This window comes from Helianthus annuus, chromosome 1 (assembly GCF_002127325.2).
Source record: "Helianthus annuus cultivar XRQ/B chromosome 1, HanXRQr2.0-SUNRISE, whole genome shotgun sequence".
NCBI lineage: Eukaryota > Viridiplantae > Streptophyta > Magnoliopsida > Asterales > Asteraceae > Helianthus > Helianthus annuus.
In genome coordinates this window covers 126,014,480-126,031,431 of record NC_035433.2, presented here as the reverse complement: position 1 = coordinate 126,031,431, position 16,952 = coordinate 126,014,480, and the positions used below count along the sequence as shown (strand labels likewise).

The following is a 16,952-nucleotide window of genomic DNA, read 5'->3' as shown; positions in this document are numbered from 1 at the left end:
AGCTGCTGATTTTGTGAAGAGAGATTTGGGGCTTTTTTTTTTTTTTTTTTTTTTTTTGTGGGTTTTTGTTAGTGTTGAGAGACTGCGGAAAGTGTTATAAATGACGAAAAGAGACGTCTTTGTCTAGCATTCGACAAACCTGAGCAGTAAGTAGGCTTCACCAACCAAAAGCCCATTGTGATGTATGTGTACAAGTTTAACTGCACAAGGTACAACTTTTGGCTCATATTAGGGTGTAAGGGGTACTCACCTCTTAGGTGAGTCCCCCCTCTTACACATAACCAACCCGAAAGTGCCACGTCAACTCCCCTCTAACACTCCTCTAATAGCCCTTTTTGATAGCGGCACTCCCCTCTTAGGTGAATTGGTTTTTTTTTTTTTTTTAAAAAAAAAAAAGGAAACTTTTGATTGGTCAAGCTCTCCCTCTCTCCTCTGATGTAGTGGTAATACGATAAACGAAGATCAACACGTTGATTCTACGAATACCCGTGTGTTTCTTCCCCAACCCCCAAATTGCAACCCAAAGGCCACGGAATTTGAAGTGAAAAATAAGTTTTCTCAAAATTCAAGTCTGATTGATTCATTCACTAAAGGGACATATAAATAATGACAGAAATTCGAAACGGGCCTAAAAAAGACAACGGGCCAAACACAAGCCCAAAAACAAAATGCCCAAAATACTTGAAAAAACATAAAAATAGAAAAAACTAGTAGAAATAAGCGTTTTCTCGGCCCGGACGATGACCCAAACCGCCGTAGGCGTTTGCAGCAAGATAGAGCTCGTTCTCCCGGTCGTTTTGACTGGTCACACGCCCCAAACGGACCCCCGTAGCCCGAGTTAGAGCCATTTCAGTGAAGCCCCTTTAGTGACCCGATCTTGGGCCTCCAAATACCGGATGGCCCGCTCTTCCACGCTTGGGCCCGCATCATCCTCCCTCTCTCCTCCCCCCTCTTCGGCAGCTCCCCACCGTTATTCCCTCTCTCTCTTCACCGCAGGAGTTGGCGGCACCTTCACCTATGCGGCAAGAGGGGTACCGAATGGATTTCGGTGGGTACCCCGCCCACCCTTATTGTTTTGGATAAAGGTTTGGCTTTTTGCTATAAATGAAAATCAAAATAATGATAACGATGATATGTTTATTGATAAAAAGTAGGGGTGTGCACGTTTTGGTTCAGTTCGGTTTTTAGGTAAAATCAAAACAGAAATTGAAATGTCGGTTTTTGGCTTTTTAAAACTGTTCGGTTTCAGTTTTTATGTCTGTTCGGTTTGATTTTTCAGTTATTTCGGTTTTTAGAACAAAATTATGTAAGATTCAAAAAAATATAAAAAATATTTTAAAATATAAGAATCTTTATTATAAATTTACATTTAAGTTATTATAGTTAACTTCTTTAATTAATATTGTTTACATAAATCTAACCTTTTAATATATTTTTATGTTTTTCTAAAGTTTTTATTAATTACATAACTCCTAAAGAAAGAAATTAATTAAAAGCAATCAAGACTTCTAATCCTTTAATTTTTTTAAAACAAGCTTTTAAAATCAGAGAAAAAAAAAACTAAAAGAGAGGTGCTAAAGAAATAAAAGGGGCATTCAAGCTACACATGAAGGAAGAAACAAGAATCATGTCATCAAATTACTATTTATCAAGCTAAATTTGATTACCTTTGTACTGATTTGCAAAGTGATATAGTAAAACAAACAGTATTTAAAAGATAATTAAAAATTATTAAGTCTTTTCACATAACGCTAACAGGTTTATAATCAAGCCACAAGTCCCAGTCACTGCAATCCAGCACTTTGGTTCATTCCCAGTTGCAAATTAACATGAGCTCGAACCGATACCTGCATACCAAACTGCTATGGGGTCTAGTGATATCCTTCAACGAGGTAGATCTGACTGTGAAACTTGGGTCAGCACGATTTGATGTGAAATTACACAAAAACACCAACTAATATTCGTTAAAATAATGGTAACTAATAAATGATTTCCGGGTTCGTCGTACATGTAATTTGAACGAAATCAGCTTGAGGAAAGACCTAAACCACCCAAATTCCATTAGGATGTTGACTGTTGAGTCACTTGTAGTACTCATGTAGTTTTCTTTGTGCAACCCTAAACCACCCAAACATCTGACCCAAAATGGTCAAACCATGAGGCGATTGGTCAAAGTCATAAGCGCAATCTCGGGTTGTACTCACGTAGTTTTCTTGGTGCGTGAAGTGACTAGACGCTTAAAAACCGGAGAATACGTGTGTCTGCGAATGATTGTGATCATCACATATATATTAGCAGCAAAGAACAATAAACTTGCAGCCCAAAGTTGTAAGAACACTTGGTTGCCTTTAAATTCAAGCATATAACCCCAAAACAACCAATGAGTTTGAGCTCCAATCCACACCAAAACGCACAAAATACCTTCCCATTTCAGCTTCATTTTGCTCCATGGTAGTATCAGCGGCAACAAACAAAAAAACCACACAAAGTACTGAGCTGTTATCACCTGTAAAACGTGGCATATTTTATTTCATCACACGAAAATATTTGCGTATAATAATTGAAAAGGTAGTAGTACAACGAACCTTGTTAAAGGCAACAAATGCCACTGTCTGAACAAAGAAACAAAAGGGGAAATCTTGTGCAAAACGGAAAACTAGAACAATCTGCACTATTAACTGAGGTAGAAACGAGATAAGTTTTTCCAACACTGCGAATTCGCGTTCATAATTGAGATAAATGTGATAAAAGTAGATGGAAAAATTATGTCTGGGATCTGTGCGAGTCAAGTGGTATAACAAAGCCTCGTGCAAGAACTCCCATTCGTATAGATAGAAGAATATTCCGGTGCAAAAGAAGAACACGGTCGCTGATATCAGTCCGAACAAGATTCTTGATCTTGTAAAGATGCTTTGAAAGAAAACCCATAATCGATTTGAAGTTTCGTTTGATTTATGTTGTCTTGAATTCCAATCTACGGTGGTGGGTTTTTTACCACGTTGGAAATGGTTCGGATCAAGAGTTAGGACGATAGGGAGTGCGTATATTATAGGGTAGATTCTCATATGAACAACAAGCCCGTACCAAACGGCCCCTTGAAAGAGATTACCTACAAACCAAACATAACATTTAATCAACCGGCAAATAAACAATTTAATATGCAATTTTTTTATTGGAACTAGAGATTGTACCTCGCATGATACAAATAATAATCCACAAAATGATGGCGCAAATAATGGGCTCACAGTTGCCTCGCGTTCCGATGGTGAAGGTAAATGGATTAAAAAGCCATACAAGTAGAGAGTATATGGTTAGATTTTCAGGTACTCCACGAAGCTTCAGAATCGCGCGGATGAAGTACCCTACAAGTAAATCTGCATTATGAAGATGATATTTAGCTTGAGACAGAGAGAATAAAACAAATTAGGATAATTTGCTAACCGGTGACACTAAAATTACAATTTAACCGGTTCTACCAATTGGAACTACCATATAGCCCAACGAACAAAAATATAATTACTAAAACGGGATTAAAAAAGAACAACTCAGGACATATTGACACAGATCACAGGAAGCAATGTAAGTGGTAGGTTGATACGAGTCATACGACATTAAAGTAGGTTATCGCTATGTAATGGAAATACTGTAACTATAACAAAGCAGCAAAATGCAAACTGAAAATTTAATCGAAGTGACGAGAACGAGAATACCCTCCAATCCCTGTCCTTTACTTATACTAAGAGCAACATCAAACGATAACTGTTACATGTAAGGTCAATTTGTAGTCAAACACGCATCTTGTCTGAAATAAATTGTTTACCTGATGCTGAGAAGAGAAACTTTCCCCATGATCGATGAATAAATGAATTTGGCGTGAGTATAAACGCAATCAAAGGAGAGTAACGGTAAGTGGATCTTTTATAAGGGGATTTTCCAACAACTACTAAAGCAGCAGCATCAGAGAAAACAAGATAATCAACATCTGTGTACCTAACTTCCATATGCGTATCTTGCCATTCTCCATAGACAATTAACAAGACACGTAGAAAGGCAGAGAAAATGATAAGGGATCGAAAGTTCATAACTTCCATTGCTCGAAGCTGCCAAGAAACGATGTATACAATAAGCAATTATGTTGTACTAGATGATAAGTCCTCTGATTGGTAACGTTTCACCGATTCAAGCAAATTCATTGTTGGTTCACAAAGTGAATTAGCTAAAAATATAAAACTTCATTACTAAATTATAGAGAACTTAATAAATTATATAACTTAATCATAAATCTATTTCCCAAAAACATATATTTCAATGGAAGACTTAAGCACAAAATTAAACATTTGAATATGTGCAGATTGCAGATCTCTTTGTCAATGGCATCAAAGATCAACATATGTATAACTAACCATCTTTCACTGTTTCACGTATGCAAATGCAGATGTAATTAGTAAATGGAAATGAAAACAACATACAAGGGTTTCTGATTCTTTGGTGAGTGATAAAGCCAATTCAACCGATTTTTTAAAATATTTTATTGTTTTTTTCTATTTCAGTATTTTGGTGTGGTTGAATTATTGCATATCAAAGAATCCAAGAGTATGTTTATGGTTTTATGAAGGATGTGAAGTGATGGAGGAGACGTTACATCTATACTTACATTTTGGTACCATTGTTTAAAAACATATAGTTTTTGCATACTCTAACATTGATTTGGGTTGTTTGGTCTAAATCTATACAGGACTATCCATTTATGCAATGGACCAGAAAGTTCACAACTTTTCATACTTTAAGGACTGAAAATTCAAAAACCACGAAAAAAGCGATCCACTTTTTACATGTTTCCTTAAGCTACTTTGTGACAACAGCTGTACATGTTTCAACACAAGGCCCACGCTGACACTTCTCTGCACACCGATGAATCCCACATTGCAGCTTCGTATCACATGTCCCACCACAAGAAAGCACTACACAAGTTTCCCACACCCAAGCAGTTTCTCACACCTAAAATCCATCTCAGAACACTTTTTTTCCTCTTGTACCTTACCACAATGACACTTGTAAATGCCTCTAGCTCTACTAGTGAAATACTATTTGTCAAGGGTTTAAATCACCTTACAATAAGCTCATATGTTTTGTTTAAAGTGTTCAAATTCGTTATCACAAAAAAAGCATTTAAGTACTGTTCATGATTGCCTAACTGTAACAAATGTTGTATTATTTATCAACATGTAAGAGTAACGGAGGATCACAACTACAAGTACCAAAATCACCTCAAATACTCACAGAGGCATTTCATCGAACAATTGGTATGCACAAATTAAATCCAATGTAGTAACATTTTCTTGTCAATTTATCCCCAAAACACATGTTATAACAATAATCATCGTGCAAATTATCATTCCTAGTTGATAACAATAAACATAAAATCTCAAATTCTGATAAAAAAAAAGTCAAATAAGTTGTCAATTTTGTTAAAAAATAGACTTACAGATGGAGACAACGAAATCTGTTCTGTTCACTACTTGACTGAACTCTGAAGATCGATCGAGATTCAAGAAGACGATTGAGTGTACTAGTAATTCAAACGGAACTGAAGAGGGAAGACCGATTAGTCGATTAGGGTCGTTGTCACCGTGTAAAGACTTAATCAGGTTATTACAATTTACAAGAGACGCAGATCTTAGACTACACCGAGTGGGGCTTCAAGATGGGGCGTTTGTCACGACGCATATGGGTGTAAAAACTAGGAGTTTGTTTACCTCTTTTAACACATGAACATGAGGCTTTTAATAGTTCTTTGTTTCTGGAGCAGATGTCTGAATAGACATTTGCCTCTAAATGGTTAAGACCTTTAATCTGAATTGGTCAGACATTTGCCTCTGAACGGTTAAGCATTATACAGACTTTTAATGGTTCAGACCTCTTACTGGTTCAGCACTTATTTCTTATTGGTTCAGCACTTAACCATTCAAATATTACCAAACAGCCCCTAAGTCATCATCATCATACTCAGTAAATCTCACCAATAGCAAAACTAGGGTATGAGGAGGGTAAGATGTAGGCAGTCTTACCTCTACCCCGTAGGAATAGAGAGGTTGCTTTAAGTGAGACCCCCGACTCGATAGTAGTTTTGCATCAAGCCTTGGACATAAGATACATAACACTCAGTGATGTATTGCAAAATACATCTTTTAGTCGTGTATAGTTTGTATAATTTATCATTATTTATAGTTTAGTTTTATTTAGGATTACGTGCTATTGATCAATATTCGGTTTTCCAGGTCTTGATACATGAAGTGGTTGAAAAAGGAGCAAAAACGAGCTACATTGCTGAACATCAAGTCCCGGAACCTGTTGAAACAAGTATTAGAATTATTTCAGAAAAGTTGGAAGTTGGAGCTGGAATTGTAAAGCATCATTCTGTGAAAATTAGTTCCTCGCGTAGCGCTACGAGGGGAGGCTAGTTGCTCGCGCTACGCTAGCATCTACACTTGAAAAATCTGAATTGTTACATCCTCGCGTAGCGCGAGGAAGAAGAGAGAACCCGTCGCGCTACGCGACGGGTAGGATGTCGTGACTTTTGGTTGTTTGTTGCTAGGGTTTGCTTTATTACTCAAGAAAATGATCATTAAGATATACTTACGAACCAAGAAAACCCTAGGCGATTTTTGAAGCAGATTTTGAGCTTTTCGGAGAGTTTTGGCTAACGGGAATCATCCGGTTGAAGCTTGGAGCGTGGAAGTGAAGATTGTTCGGGTTTTATCTCCCGGTGTTCTTTAATTTCGTGTTTTCGATACTTTCCGATGAATTCTTGTTTTGAACTTGTTTTGTCTATTTTGAACATCATGTTTCTTGGCTAAACCCTAGATACTACCTAGATTTGATGAGGGTTTAATTTATGTTTGGATCTTTTAACGGTTTTTATTGAATTGATTATGGATTGATCTTTGAAAGTAAAGTGTTCTAGATTTTCTGATTTGGTGTGTGTGCGTATTTACTTTTGATTGTGGATTGTTTACTGTTTCACATAGATTTTGGTGGATGTCTTTCACATAATAGATCTGTGTTGATTATTTGCATCCTTGCGGGTTCGGGTGATCTTTGGGTAAATCGACCGATAGCCTTAGAAACAGTAATTAAAATACAATTAGAAATAAATATTCTGCTTAACTTGTCGCTGAGAGGCTCGAGTTAGTTATTAGGTTGCGGTGCAGTATATAGCTAAATTAGATTTTGAGAGAAGTCGACGTTAGTTCCCTAATTGCATTTGTATCTAGTAAACCAAGTTAGAACCTAGAATTGCCTTAGATTGTCACGCTGAGAGGTAGATAGTCGTATTAGGGCACTTTTAGAGTCGTTAGAGGACTGAGAGGAAATCTAACAGTCGGTATTCATAACAGCCTTGTAAGGTTTCCTAGGTTTCTTCCTGAGAAGGGTCGGGAAGTCTTAGCATTGAAATACCTTAATGTTTAGTATTTTACGATCACGGCTCCATACAACAATAAAACCATTAGAAGTCCATTCATAGTTAAACTGGATTCAAGTCTAGGTAGTCCTTAATCTCATCTGAATTAAAACCCTAGTCTTCGTTCGTGTCTTAGTTTAATTTCATTTTAATTGCAATTTTAGGACTTTAGTAAAACCCCCCCTTTAAAACACAACAATTGTTTAGTCGTGTCAGTGTCTAGTCTAAATAGAGTCGTTAACGTAATTCATTAGAGTCCTTGTGGGTTCGACATCCGGACTTACTTTTCTGTGCTAGAGTCGACCGGTACACTTGCCGGTGAGTAGTTGAAGGGGTATGGTCCCAAAAAGCCGCGCAAACCTCCGCTCAGGTTGCGCGTGGAACCATACTCCTAATTTCAGAAAGCTTATTAATACTATCCACGCGCGGCCTACACGCATTGTAATTTACCCCGCGCGAGGCAAGGCCCACAAGAGGCTCACATATCAGCACTTAGCATAAAACAATGGAACAAATGAGCATACTAACCCCGCGCGGATTAGTTTGCTGTCCAACAAGAGCCACTCAGTAGGGAAGCGCACAGCTACCCACAGTGGTACATAAGGTACAAGTGGCAGTAAAAGGAGCCAATGAGCGTCTAGCAGGCTCTGGACAATCGTGCGCCACGATCGCCTGACGAGAAGTACACAAGGACGCCTACGTGGCACCAATCAGAGGACGGAGACAACTGTCCCACGATCTCCACTTGTCTGCTGATGACAGAAGGACAACAAGGCCGACAACAATGACACGTGGCTCCAATCAAGGTGCGCCAGCACTGATGAACGTCTAGAAGCCACTAAGCGGTCGACGCCAGTGAGACAAAGAGCATATCCGTTTTGTTGTCCGCTTCTGGCCCAAGGCCCATCAGCCCATAACCCTTACACCTCTCCGGCTATAAATAGAGACCTCATTCCACAGGTTGAACATTCTATTCCCTCTACTCTCACTCTTTACACTTAATTATTCCCAAAGCGGTCGCTTATTCTCACGCCGGAGCCTGGTTAAGAGGGAAACCCCCACATTCCCCTCTTAACGAGTAACGGTGTTCTGTTTTGCAGGATTGATTACCAAGTCGGAGCTCAAATATCCTTAAGAAGATTAACCATCATGAAAGGAACATAAACCAATCTAATTGTCTCTCTAATTAGATCACTGTTTCTTCATTGGCGCCCACCGATTTTTTCTATAACCAACCTCATCTTCTTTTATTTGAGCCTTTGACATCTTTTTCTTCCTTCGACTATGACTGGTCAAGGAACCATTCCAGAGTTCGGTTTCGGAACCAACTCTAACATGGCGTTGGGTGAAGGAATCCAAAACTTCCAAGCCCAACAAATCGAAGAAATCGGCGAAGTTGAAATTACCAATACTGGGGGTCCGCGCGGAAGCATTAACCGCATCACCCAAGTGGTCACCCCAGGGAACAACGGTGAAGGACCATCGAACACAGCGCCACCTCAAAATGTATCTGCATTACTAGGCTTACCAGAAGGCGAAACCCCAGCCTCGTGGTATGCCAAGAACATCGCCACCATCAATGCAGCATACCAATCGTTGATCGCGCAGCAAGCAGTTTTGACGGCAGAACCGTCCTTGGTCACCCCTCAGAGTCAGGGGGTGCGCCAAATGCCGCCGCCAGCCAATCTACAAGGCAGAATCAACAGGCCTCCCCCTACAAGACGTTTAAGCGTACAAGACACGCGCGATACAAGAGGGGAAACGGATAGTTACTACGACTATCCGTCGAACCTTCAACGAGGCCCTGTTCACAGCCGGCTCACGCCGCGCAACATGAACAACGAATGGGAAGAAACGGACCCGTATGATCCCACATGGGAAGGTGACGAGGAATCGTCAGTCTTTAATCGTCTACCAAAAAACCATGAGTACTACAAGCCAAGACAACACATTGGCTACACAGAAGAAGCTGAAAGAGATTTCCGCCTGGCATACAGACCAGCGGAAGCTGCGGAACACTCCAAGTTTATCCCGAAAATTGCACTCGCGCCGCTTTCACGAGAGAAGCTACCCCCAACTGTCGGGAAATTCAATGGGTTGACTGACCCAGACGATCACGTCAGAACTTTCACGAGTGTGGGCTGCATGGGAGGTTGGAACATGCCCATGTGGTGCCACCTGTTCATTCAAACTCTTACCGGAGCGGCTCGCGCCTGGTTTGACAGCCTTCCACCTGGGAAGATTAAATCATGGACAGATTTCAAGACGCAATTCTTAAGCTACTTTAGCCAACAACGTCGCTACCAACGCGACACAGCCGAGGTAGAAGATATTTGGCGAAGAGATGGTGAAGGTCTGGAGGACTTCATCACGCGTTTTAACAAAGAATGTCTGGAAATAGGCGGCGTCAGTGAGCAACTCATGCGCTGCCACTTCAAAAAGGCTATACGATGCGATAGTCTCATTAGAACCATCACAGGCAAAGATGGAATGCCAAAGGAGTGGGATAAACTAATGGAAGCCGCAAAAATCGTCGCGCAAACTGAGGAGTCCCTTGCTGGTGGAAAGGGCTACTACCCAGAAGATCGATTTTCAAGAGGAAGTACGCGCGACAACAACAACAAGCGTAACAAATACAAGAGTCATGACTGGAAGTCTGAGAGACCAAGAGGCCGTGACGACAGGCCACGCTACAGAGAAGATGCGCGAGAAACGATTGACCGAATCGGTTACAAGAAGGCGGTCAGAGACGACAATCGTGACAAACACTGGACTCCGCTCACAAAAACGCCAAAGGAAGTATTGATGACGGAGAATGTCGATTTCAAGGCGCCCAGACCAATGACAAACAAGAAAGGGCAAGACCCCAACTTGTACTGCGATTTTCACAAAGATTCAGGGCACCTGACCGACGACTGTTATAGCTTGCGACAAGAAATCGAGAGAGCGCTCAAAAGCGGTAAGCTAAGCCATTTAGTGAAGAATGTACGCAAGGAAACCCGTCAACTCCAGCGCCACGACGAAGGGAACCACAAAAAGGTCCGACGACTAGAGACTCACATGGTCAACGGACCCAGGTATAGCGCGAAAGAGAAAGGCAAACGCCCTTATGAACCTTCTTGGCAAGAGCAGCAAGTTATATTTCCGGTAGTGCGCGGCGGACCTCGCGCCACACGTCCCGTGGTCATTACCGGTATAATCGGGCATTATGAAACTGACTACATATTCATAGACCCGGGAAGTACTGCCGACATCATTTACGAACAGTGTTTCAATCAGTTGGATGAGGAGGATAAAGCGCGACTCGAGCCAGTCGATTATCCTTTGTCCGGATTTTGCAACGAGATGGTTTTTCCTCTCGGACGGATCAGTTTCCCCGTCACGCTCTCTGACGGGAAACACTCAAGAACAACAAATGTGAACTTCATGGTAATGCCAGTGAAATCGAGGCATGATGTGCTTATTGGGAGGGAAACACAAGGCGAGCTAAACATGGTGACTTCAACACCTCATTCTGCGATAGGTTTCCCAACCAAGACAGGAGTAGCAATCATATATGCCAAGAAAGAAGTAATGTCAACTGAAGAGCTGCGCCCAACAAAGGCGGCGAAGGTCTCCACGACCGAGCCAGAGAAATGGGTTTTAAACCGAAAATACCCCGAGCAGACTGTGACAATTGGCCACGCCATTTCGCCAGAAATCAGAACACGTCTAAAGCAACTGCTGTTTCGAAACATGGATATATTTTCCTGGACACCGGCAGACATGACCGGTGTCCCGCACAACATCACCGAGCATTGCTTAAACACGTACCCATCTGTCGAGCCAAAGGTCCAAAGAAGGCGCAGCCTAGGTGCAGACAAGACAAAAGCGATGAACGAGCAGGTATGTGAGCTACTCAAAGCCGGGATCTTGCGAGAGGTAAGATATCAGAGTTGGGTGGCGAACCCCGTGATGGTCGAAAAATCAAACGGCGGATGGCGCATGTGCGTAGACTACACCGATCTCAACAAGGCGTGCCCAAAGGATTGCTATTCCTTGCCTGAGATCGATAAAAAAATAGATTCTCTCGCGCCATACCGATGGAAGTGCTTTTTGGATTGCTACAAAGGATACCATCAAGTTCAGATGAAGCTAGAAGATGAAGACAAGACAGCGTTCAGAACGGATCTTGGAATCTTCTGCTACACAAAGATGCCTTTTGGCCTGAAGAATGCAGGCGCGACATATCAACGCTTGATGGACAAGACCTTTGCAGGTGACATCGGAAAGCATATTGAGGTTTATATCGATGATCTAGTGGTTAAAAGTCCTGAGGAGGACCAAATGTTGAAAGACATCGAGAAAACGTTCAACTCATTGCGCAGCGTAAATATGAAGCTAAATCCAGCCAAGTGTTCCTTTGGCATGGAAGAAGGGAAGTTTCTAGGCTTCATTGTCACAAACGGCGGTTTCAAGGTGAATCCAGAGAAGGTACAAGCTATAGAACGAATGTCCTCACCGCGAAACATCAAGGAAATGCAACGACTAGCCGGCCGGCTGGCCGCGCTTAATCGTTTTCTCTCCAATCACGCCGCAAAGTCGTATCCCTTCATTAGCACGTTGCGCAACTGTGTGAAGAAACAAGAGTTCAAATGGACCCCGGAAGCCGAAATAGCTTTTCAACAAATGAAAGCGTGTCTGATCGAACTCCCTACCCTGACTGCACCATTTGAAAAGGAGCCCCTCGTACTGTACTTGTCCTCCTCGGATAAGGCAGTAGGGTCAGTATTGTTGGTCGACAGACACGGAGTACAAACCCCGATCTACTATGTCAGCAGGGTACTCACTGACCCAGAAACAAGATATTCCACAATGGAGAAGCTGGTTCTTGCGCTATTACACGCCTCCCGAAGGCTGCGCCGATACTTCACAGGCCATGTGATAACTGTGCTTACAAATTTCCACATTGGCACTATACTACAGAAGCCTGAGACATCAGGCAGGTTGGCAAAATGGGCCATTGAACTGGGCGGCCATAACATCTTGTACAGGCCGCGCCCGGCCATTAAGGGTCAGGTCCTAGCCGACTTCATCACAGAAGTGCCGGCCGATAAAATCAAGGAGTGCGAGCTGATAGAGACTCCCGAGAAAGATGCAACAGATGAAACTTGGATGTTTTACACCGACGGGGCATCAAATGAAGATGGCGCGGGAGCAGGATTGCGCCTGGTGAGCCCAGAGAATCACGAGTTTACTTACGCCATTAAGTTGGACTTCAAAAACACCAACAACGAGGCTGAGTACGAAGCATTTCTGGCAGGCTTACGCCTCGCCATCAAAATGGGAGCCAAAAGCTTGCGCGCACATGTTGACTCACTCCTAATAGCAAGTCAAGTAAATGGCATATACGACGCGAAGGGAGAAGTCATGGCTTTGTATCTGGAACAAGCGAAAGAATTGCTCCAACAATTCAAATCTCACAAAGTTATACACATCAATCGCTCCGAAAACAAGCCAGCTGATGCCTTGAGCAAGCTTGCCTCGACCTCCTTTCAACATCTTGCCAAAGATGTAAGGATAGAGGTACTCAAGAATCCATCGGTGCTGCTGCGACAAGTGAACGTGATCGAAACGGGTCAATCTTCATGGATGACCCCGATAATCCAGTACTTGCAAGAGGGGGTACTCCCTGAAAACAAAGCGGAAGCGAGGAAGATCCAAAACAAAGCCCTACAATATGAAATGAACGGCGGTATTTTGTACCGAAAGTCCTTCCTGGGGCCACTACTACGCTGCGTGGACCCCCAGGATGCGAACTACCTGATAAGGGAAATCCATGAGGGGATCTGCGGTATTCACTCCGGACCACGGATGGTTGTCGCAAAGATCATGAGCGCCAGTTACTACTGGCCTGGTATGCATGTCGACGCGCTGAAGGAGATCCGCAAATGTGACTCTTGCCAGAGGCATTCTCCAAAAACACTGCGCCCCAAGAACGATCTTATCCCCGTATCCACTGCATGGCCCTTCCAGCAGTGGGGAATTGACATGGTGGGACCCTTCCCGGATGCTCCCGGCGCCGTAAAATTCATCATAGTGGCTGTCGATTACTTCACAAAGTGGGTGGAGGCCAAAGCCCTTGCATCCACCACAGCTATGATTGTGCGCAAGTTCATCTGGGAGCACATCATATGCAGATTTGGCCTCCCGCTCAAGATTGTAACAGACAATGGCACCAACTTTGCATCAGAAGATCTCAAGAAGTGGATGAAGGAGATGAAAATTGAGCACACTTTCACATCTGTTGCGCACCCCCAAGGCAACGGACAAGTGGAAAGCGTCAACAAATGCATTGTCGAGGGGATAAAGGCCAGATTGGGGACAAGGCGACGAGGATGGGTTGATGAGCTCCCGAGCATCTTATGGGCTCATCAAACCATGCCAAAAACAAGTACCGGCGAGACCCCCTTCAGCTTGGTTTATGGCTCAGAGGCGGTTATCCCGGCGGAGATTGGCCTACCCTCACCACGCATGACAGCGGTCAACACAGTTGACAATGAAGCGGAAAGACGCCTTGACTTGGACTTGTTAGAAGAAAGACGCGAAATCGCGCGAATCAAAGAGGCCAAGTACAAGACCCAGCTAGAAAGGTACTACAACACAAGGGTCCGTATCTGTACCTTCACCCCAGGGGAATACGTCTTCCGCGACAATGAAGCGTCAAATGCGGAACGTCCAGGAAAGTTGGCACCTAAATGGGAAGGCCCGTACCTGATCCACGAGGTCCTGGGCAAAGGGGCCTAGAAGTTACGCACCCTAGATGGCCACATCTTACCACGAACATGGAACGCGCAACAACTGCGCAAATGTTATATGTAACTTACTTCGGCCTTGCGCCCGTTCTTACTTTCCTATGTCGGCTAAACGCCATTACAATTAATGTATGAAGGCCTATGCGCCCATTCCAGACTTAATGAAAACATACGACATGTTTCTCTACTACATTTTTTCGTTACAAATGCACGCTAAACTTCTGATTAGCGCGAAAACACTCCAGCATCTTAAAAATTTGTTGACAAGAACCGCCTCCAAGGTCCTCCGCGAACAAAGCGCGAGACCGGGCGGTCACCTTTTACTTAAAGAACACTTCCATTTATTCGAGCTAATTTAGCCTAAGTTTTGACAGCAATGCAATAATTGCAACGGAAAAAACGAAAACGATTCATATAATAAACATGCGCAACAGCGCAGCATTTACAATCAAGTTGCAAAAAACAATTATCAGGCACAAACGCCTATCAACAACCTATTTAACAACCTATTCTATTCATCGCGTCGATCACCATCATCATCTCCGTCATCCTCACCATCGTCATCGTCGCCATCATCATCTCCATCTCCACCGTCATCTCCAGCTGGGTCTTCATCGGATAGTTCGACGGTAACTGGTGGGTCGAGGACTGCTTTAAGACGCTGGCACCAGTCGTCTTTTTTCAAAGATTCCACAACCAGGTCCATGATAGGCAAGCTAAGGTTGTCATACGAGTTTTCAGCATGTGCAAGCGCAGCATCAGCACGATCAGTCACCGAGCAATGGCTTACATCAAATTCTTGCCCTAGTATCTGCTCAACGTGACTGGCACATTCCAAGTAACCTCCTCGATGACCCACCGCACGCGCCGCATCCGTGAGAGCAGCAACGGCGCGATCAAGCTCGCCAGCATTTAAGATGGAGTTGGCAACCTTCAACAAAAGGGAAGCGTTAAGAACAACCCTTAACCAGATGGAATCATAAAAAACAGAAGTACAAACTTACAAGCGCTACTCCACGAGTGCGCATCCATTCAGCCTCCGAGACAAGCGTGTCAACGATTCCTTGGGCCTCGGAATAGTTGGTTTGAGCCACGTTAAGCGCGGCAGTACTGACAGCACGCGCCTCCTCAGCCGTAGCAGCCTTAACCCTCTCGGCCTCCAGGTCGATCTCCAACGACTCACATATGTCGATTTGCTCGTTCAAGCGACGTTTGAGCTCCGCAATCTCAACGTCCTTGGCGTGGAGATCTCTGTCCTTGCTAGACAGCTGCACCTTGACCTCAGAAAACTCAACCTGGAGACCGACAAAACAACTTAGGCTGGTTTGTTAACAACATAGCGAGAATAAAGGAAAACAAATAAACTAACCTCCATCTGCTGCTTGGCAGCCTTCTCTCCTTGCGCATCCTCTACCTTCGATGTCAAGTCAGCAACTTTAGCCTCAAGATCAACAATCTTCTGTCGAGCCGCGTAGGCGCGCTCGTTGTCTTGGGCACAAATACGTTTAAACTCGGCCTTCTCTTTGGCCAGTTGCTCCTCGACATTGTGGAGTTTCTTTTGCAAGCCCTCGCGCCCCCATTCTTCGGCCTTCTTATCGGCTTCAAATTTGGCTCTCTCCTCACCAAGAGCAGCCTTAGACTTTTCAAACTCAGCGATACGTTTTAACGAGCGCTCACGATAAGCCTCCCAGTCGGCGCGCTCTCTACCATTGTTCGCCATTCACGGACTATCTGGTGGTTGGCAGCACGAGCGTTGGCCTCTCCAAGTATAAAGGTGCGATATAACATTTCATGGGGTTTCGCCCTTTGCCGGTTAACTTCTGCAGGGGTAAACGAATTCAAAAACCACTCGCGGCAAGGGGCAAATTCATGAAATGTATCTTTTTGCTTTAAGCTCCAATGGGCTTGGTGAGGAGCATCGCCGCGTTCTTCTTCATTATAAGTTTTATAGTAGATATCGCCGACGGTATCCTTCGCCCCGATCACGTTCGGGTTAAAACCCCCTGCACCACCAGAGCTCGCGCTGCTTGAAGCATATCGACTCGCACCCTTAGAAGTCATGACATGCGCGGAGTGGGTAGGGTTTGTAACCTCAGGCCCTTGAACATTAACAGGCTGCTCCATAGCCTTCTTCTTTTCCAACTCCTCCAGGGCCCTCTTCTTCGCCGCTTCGGCCACCCTGTCCTCCTCCGCCTTTCTTTTTCTCTCCTCCTCCTTCCTTTTTTCCTCCTCTTTCTTCTTTCTCTCTTCTTCATCCCTCCTCCTCTTCTCCTCCTCAATCTTCTTCTTCTTTGCTTCTTCTTTCCTCTGATTCTCCTCCGCCTTTCGCTGTGCCTCAGCAGCCTTCGCGGCGTCCTGAGCAGCAGTATCAGAGGACTTGATAGTGATCTTCGGCCTTTTCGATGCAGCCTCACTGAACGTGACACCCTTCTCAGGGGTCTTCTTCTTGATCTCTGCCAAAATAATGCAAGTACATTTAAGCAGAGAGAAAAGTATTAAGAAGAGAAGCAAAGAACATACCCGGAGAAAATTTATACAACGAGCGCAAATTGCTCGTTTTCCCAACCACGGGAAGCACAACAGCAGTAGGCGCGGAAGCCACTCCAGCCGTGGTTTCGCTCCTACCTCTCTTCCTGCCAATCAGTTGGGCAGCTGCATCTTCTTCTTCCGCCTCATCATCTTCAGGGGTCGCGCCA

The 16,952-nt window shown here is 43.7% G+C and overlaps 1 protein-coding gene across 1 annotated transcript; it reads right to left on the bottom strand.

Annotated features, from left to right (window-relative positions):
* Positions 1-1,628: 1,628 nt before the first annotated feature.
* On the bottom strand, positions 1,629-5,745 carry LOC110904433 (GPI mannosyltransferase 1). Its single transcript, XM_022150283.2, has 5 exons — positions 5,486-5,745; positions 3,821-4,100; positions 3,192-3,374; positions 2,586-3,109; positions 1,629-2,506 (listed from the first exon to the last, which is right to left on the bottom strand). Exons 2-5 carry the CDS (start codon positions 4,089-4,091, stop codon positions 2,201-2,203), a joined length of 1,284 nt encoding a protein of 427 aa, XP_022005975.1. The 5' UTR covers positions 4,092-4,100; positions 5,486-5,745; the 3' UTR covers positions 1,629-2,200.
* Between the last annotated feature and the right edge of the window lie 11,207 nt (positions 5,746-16,952).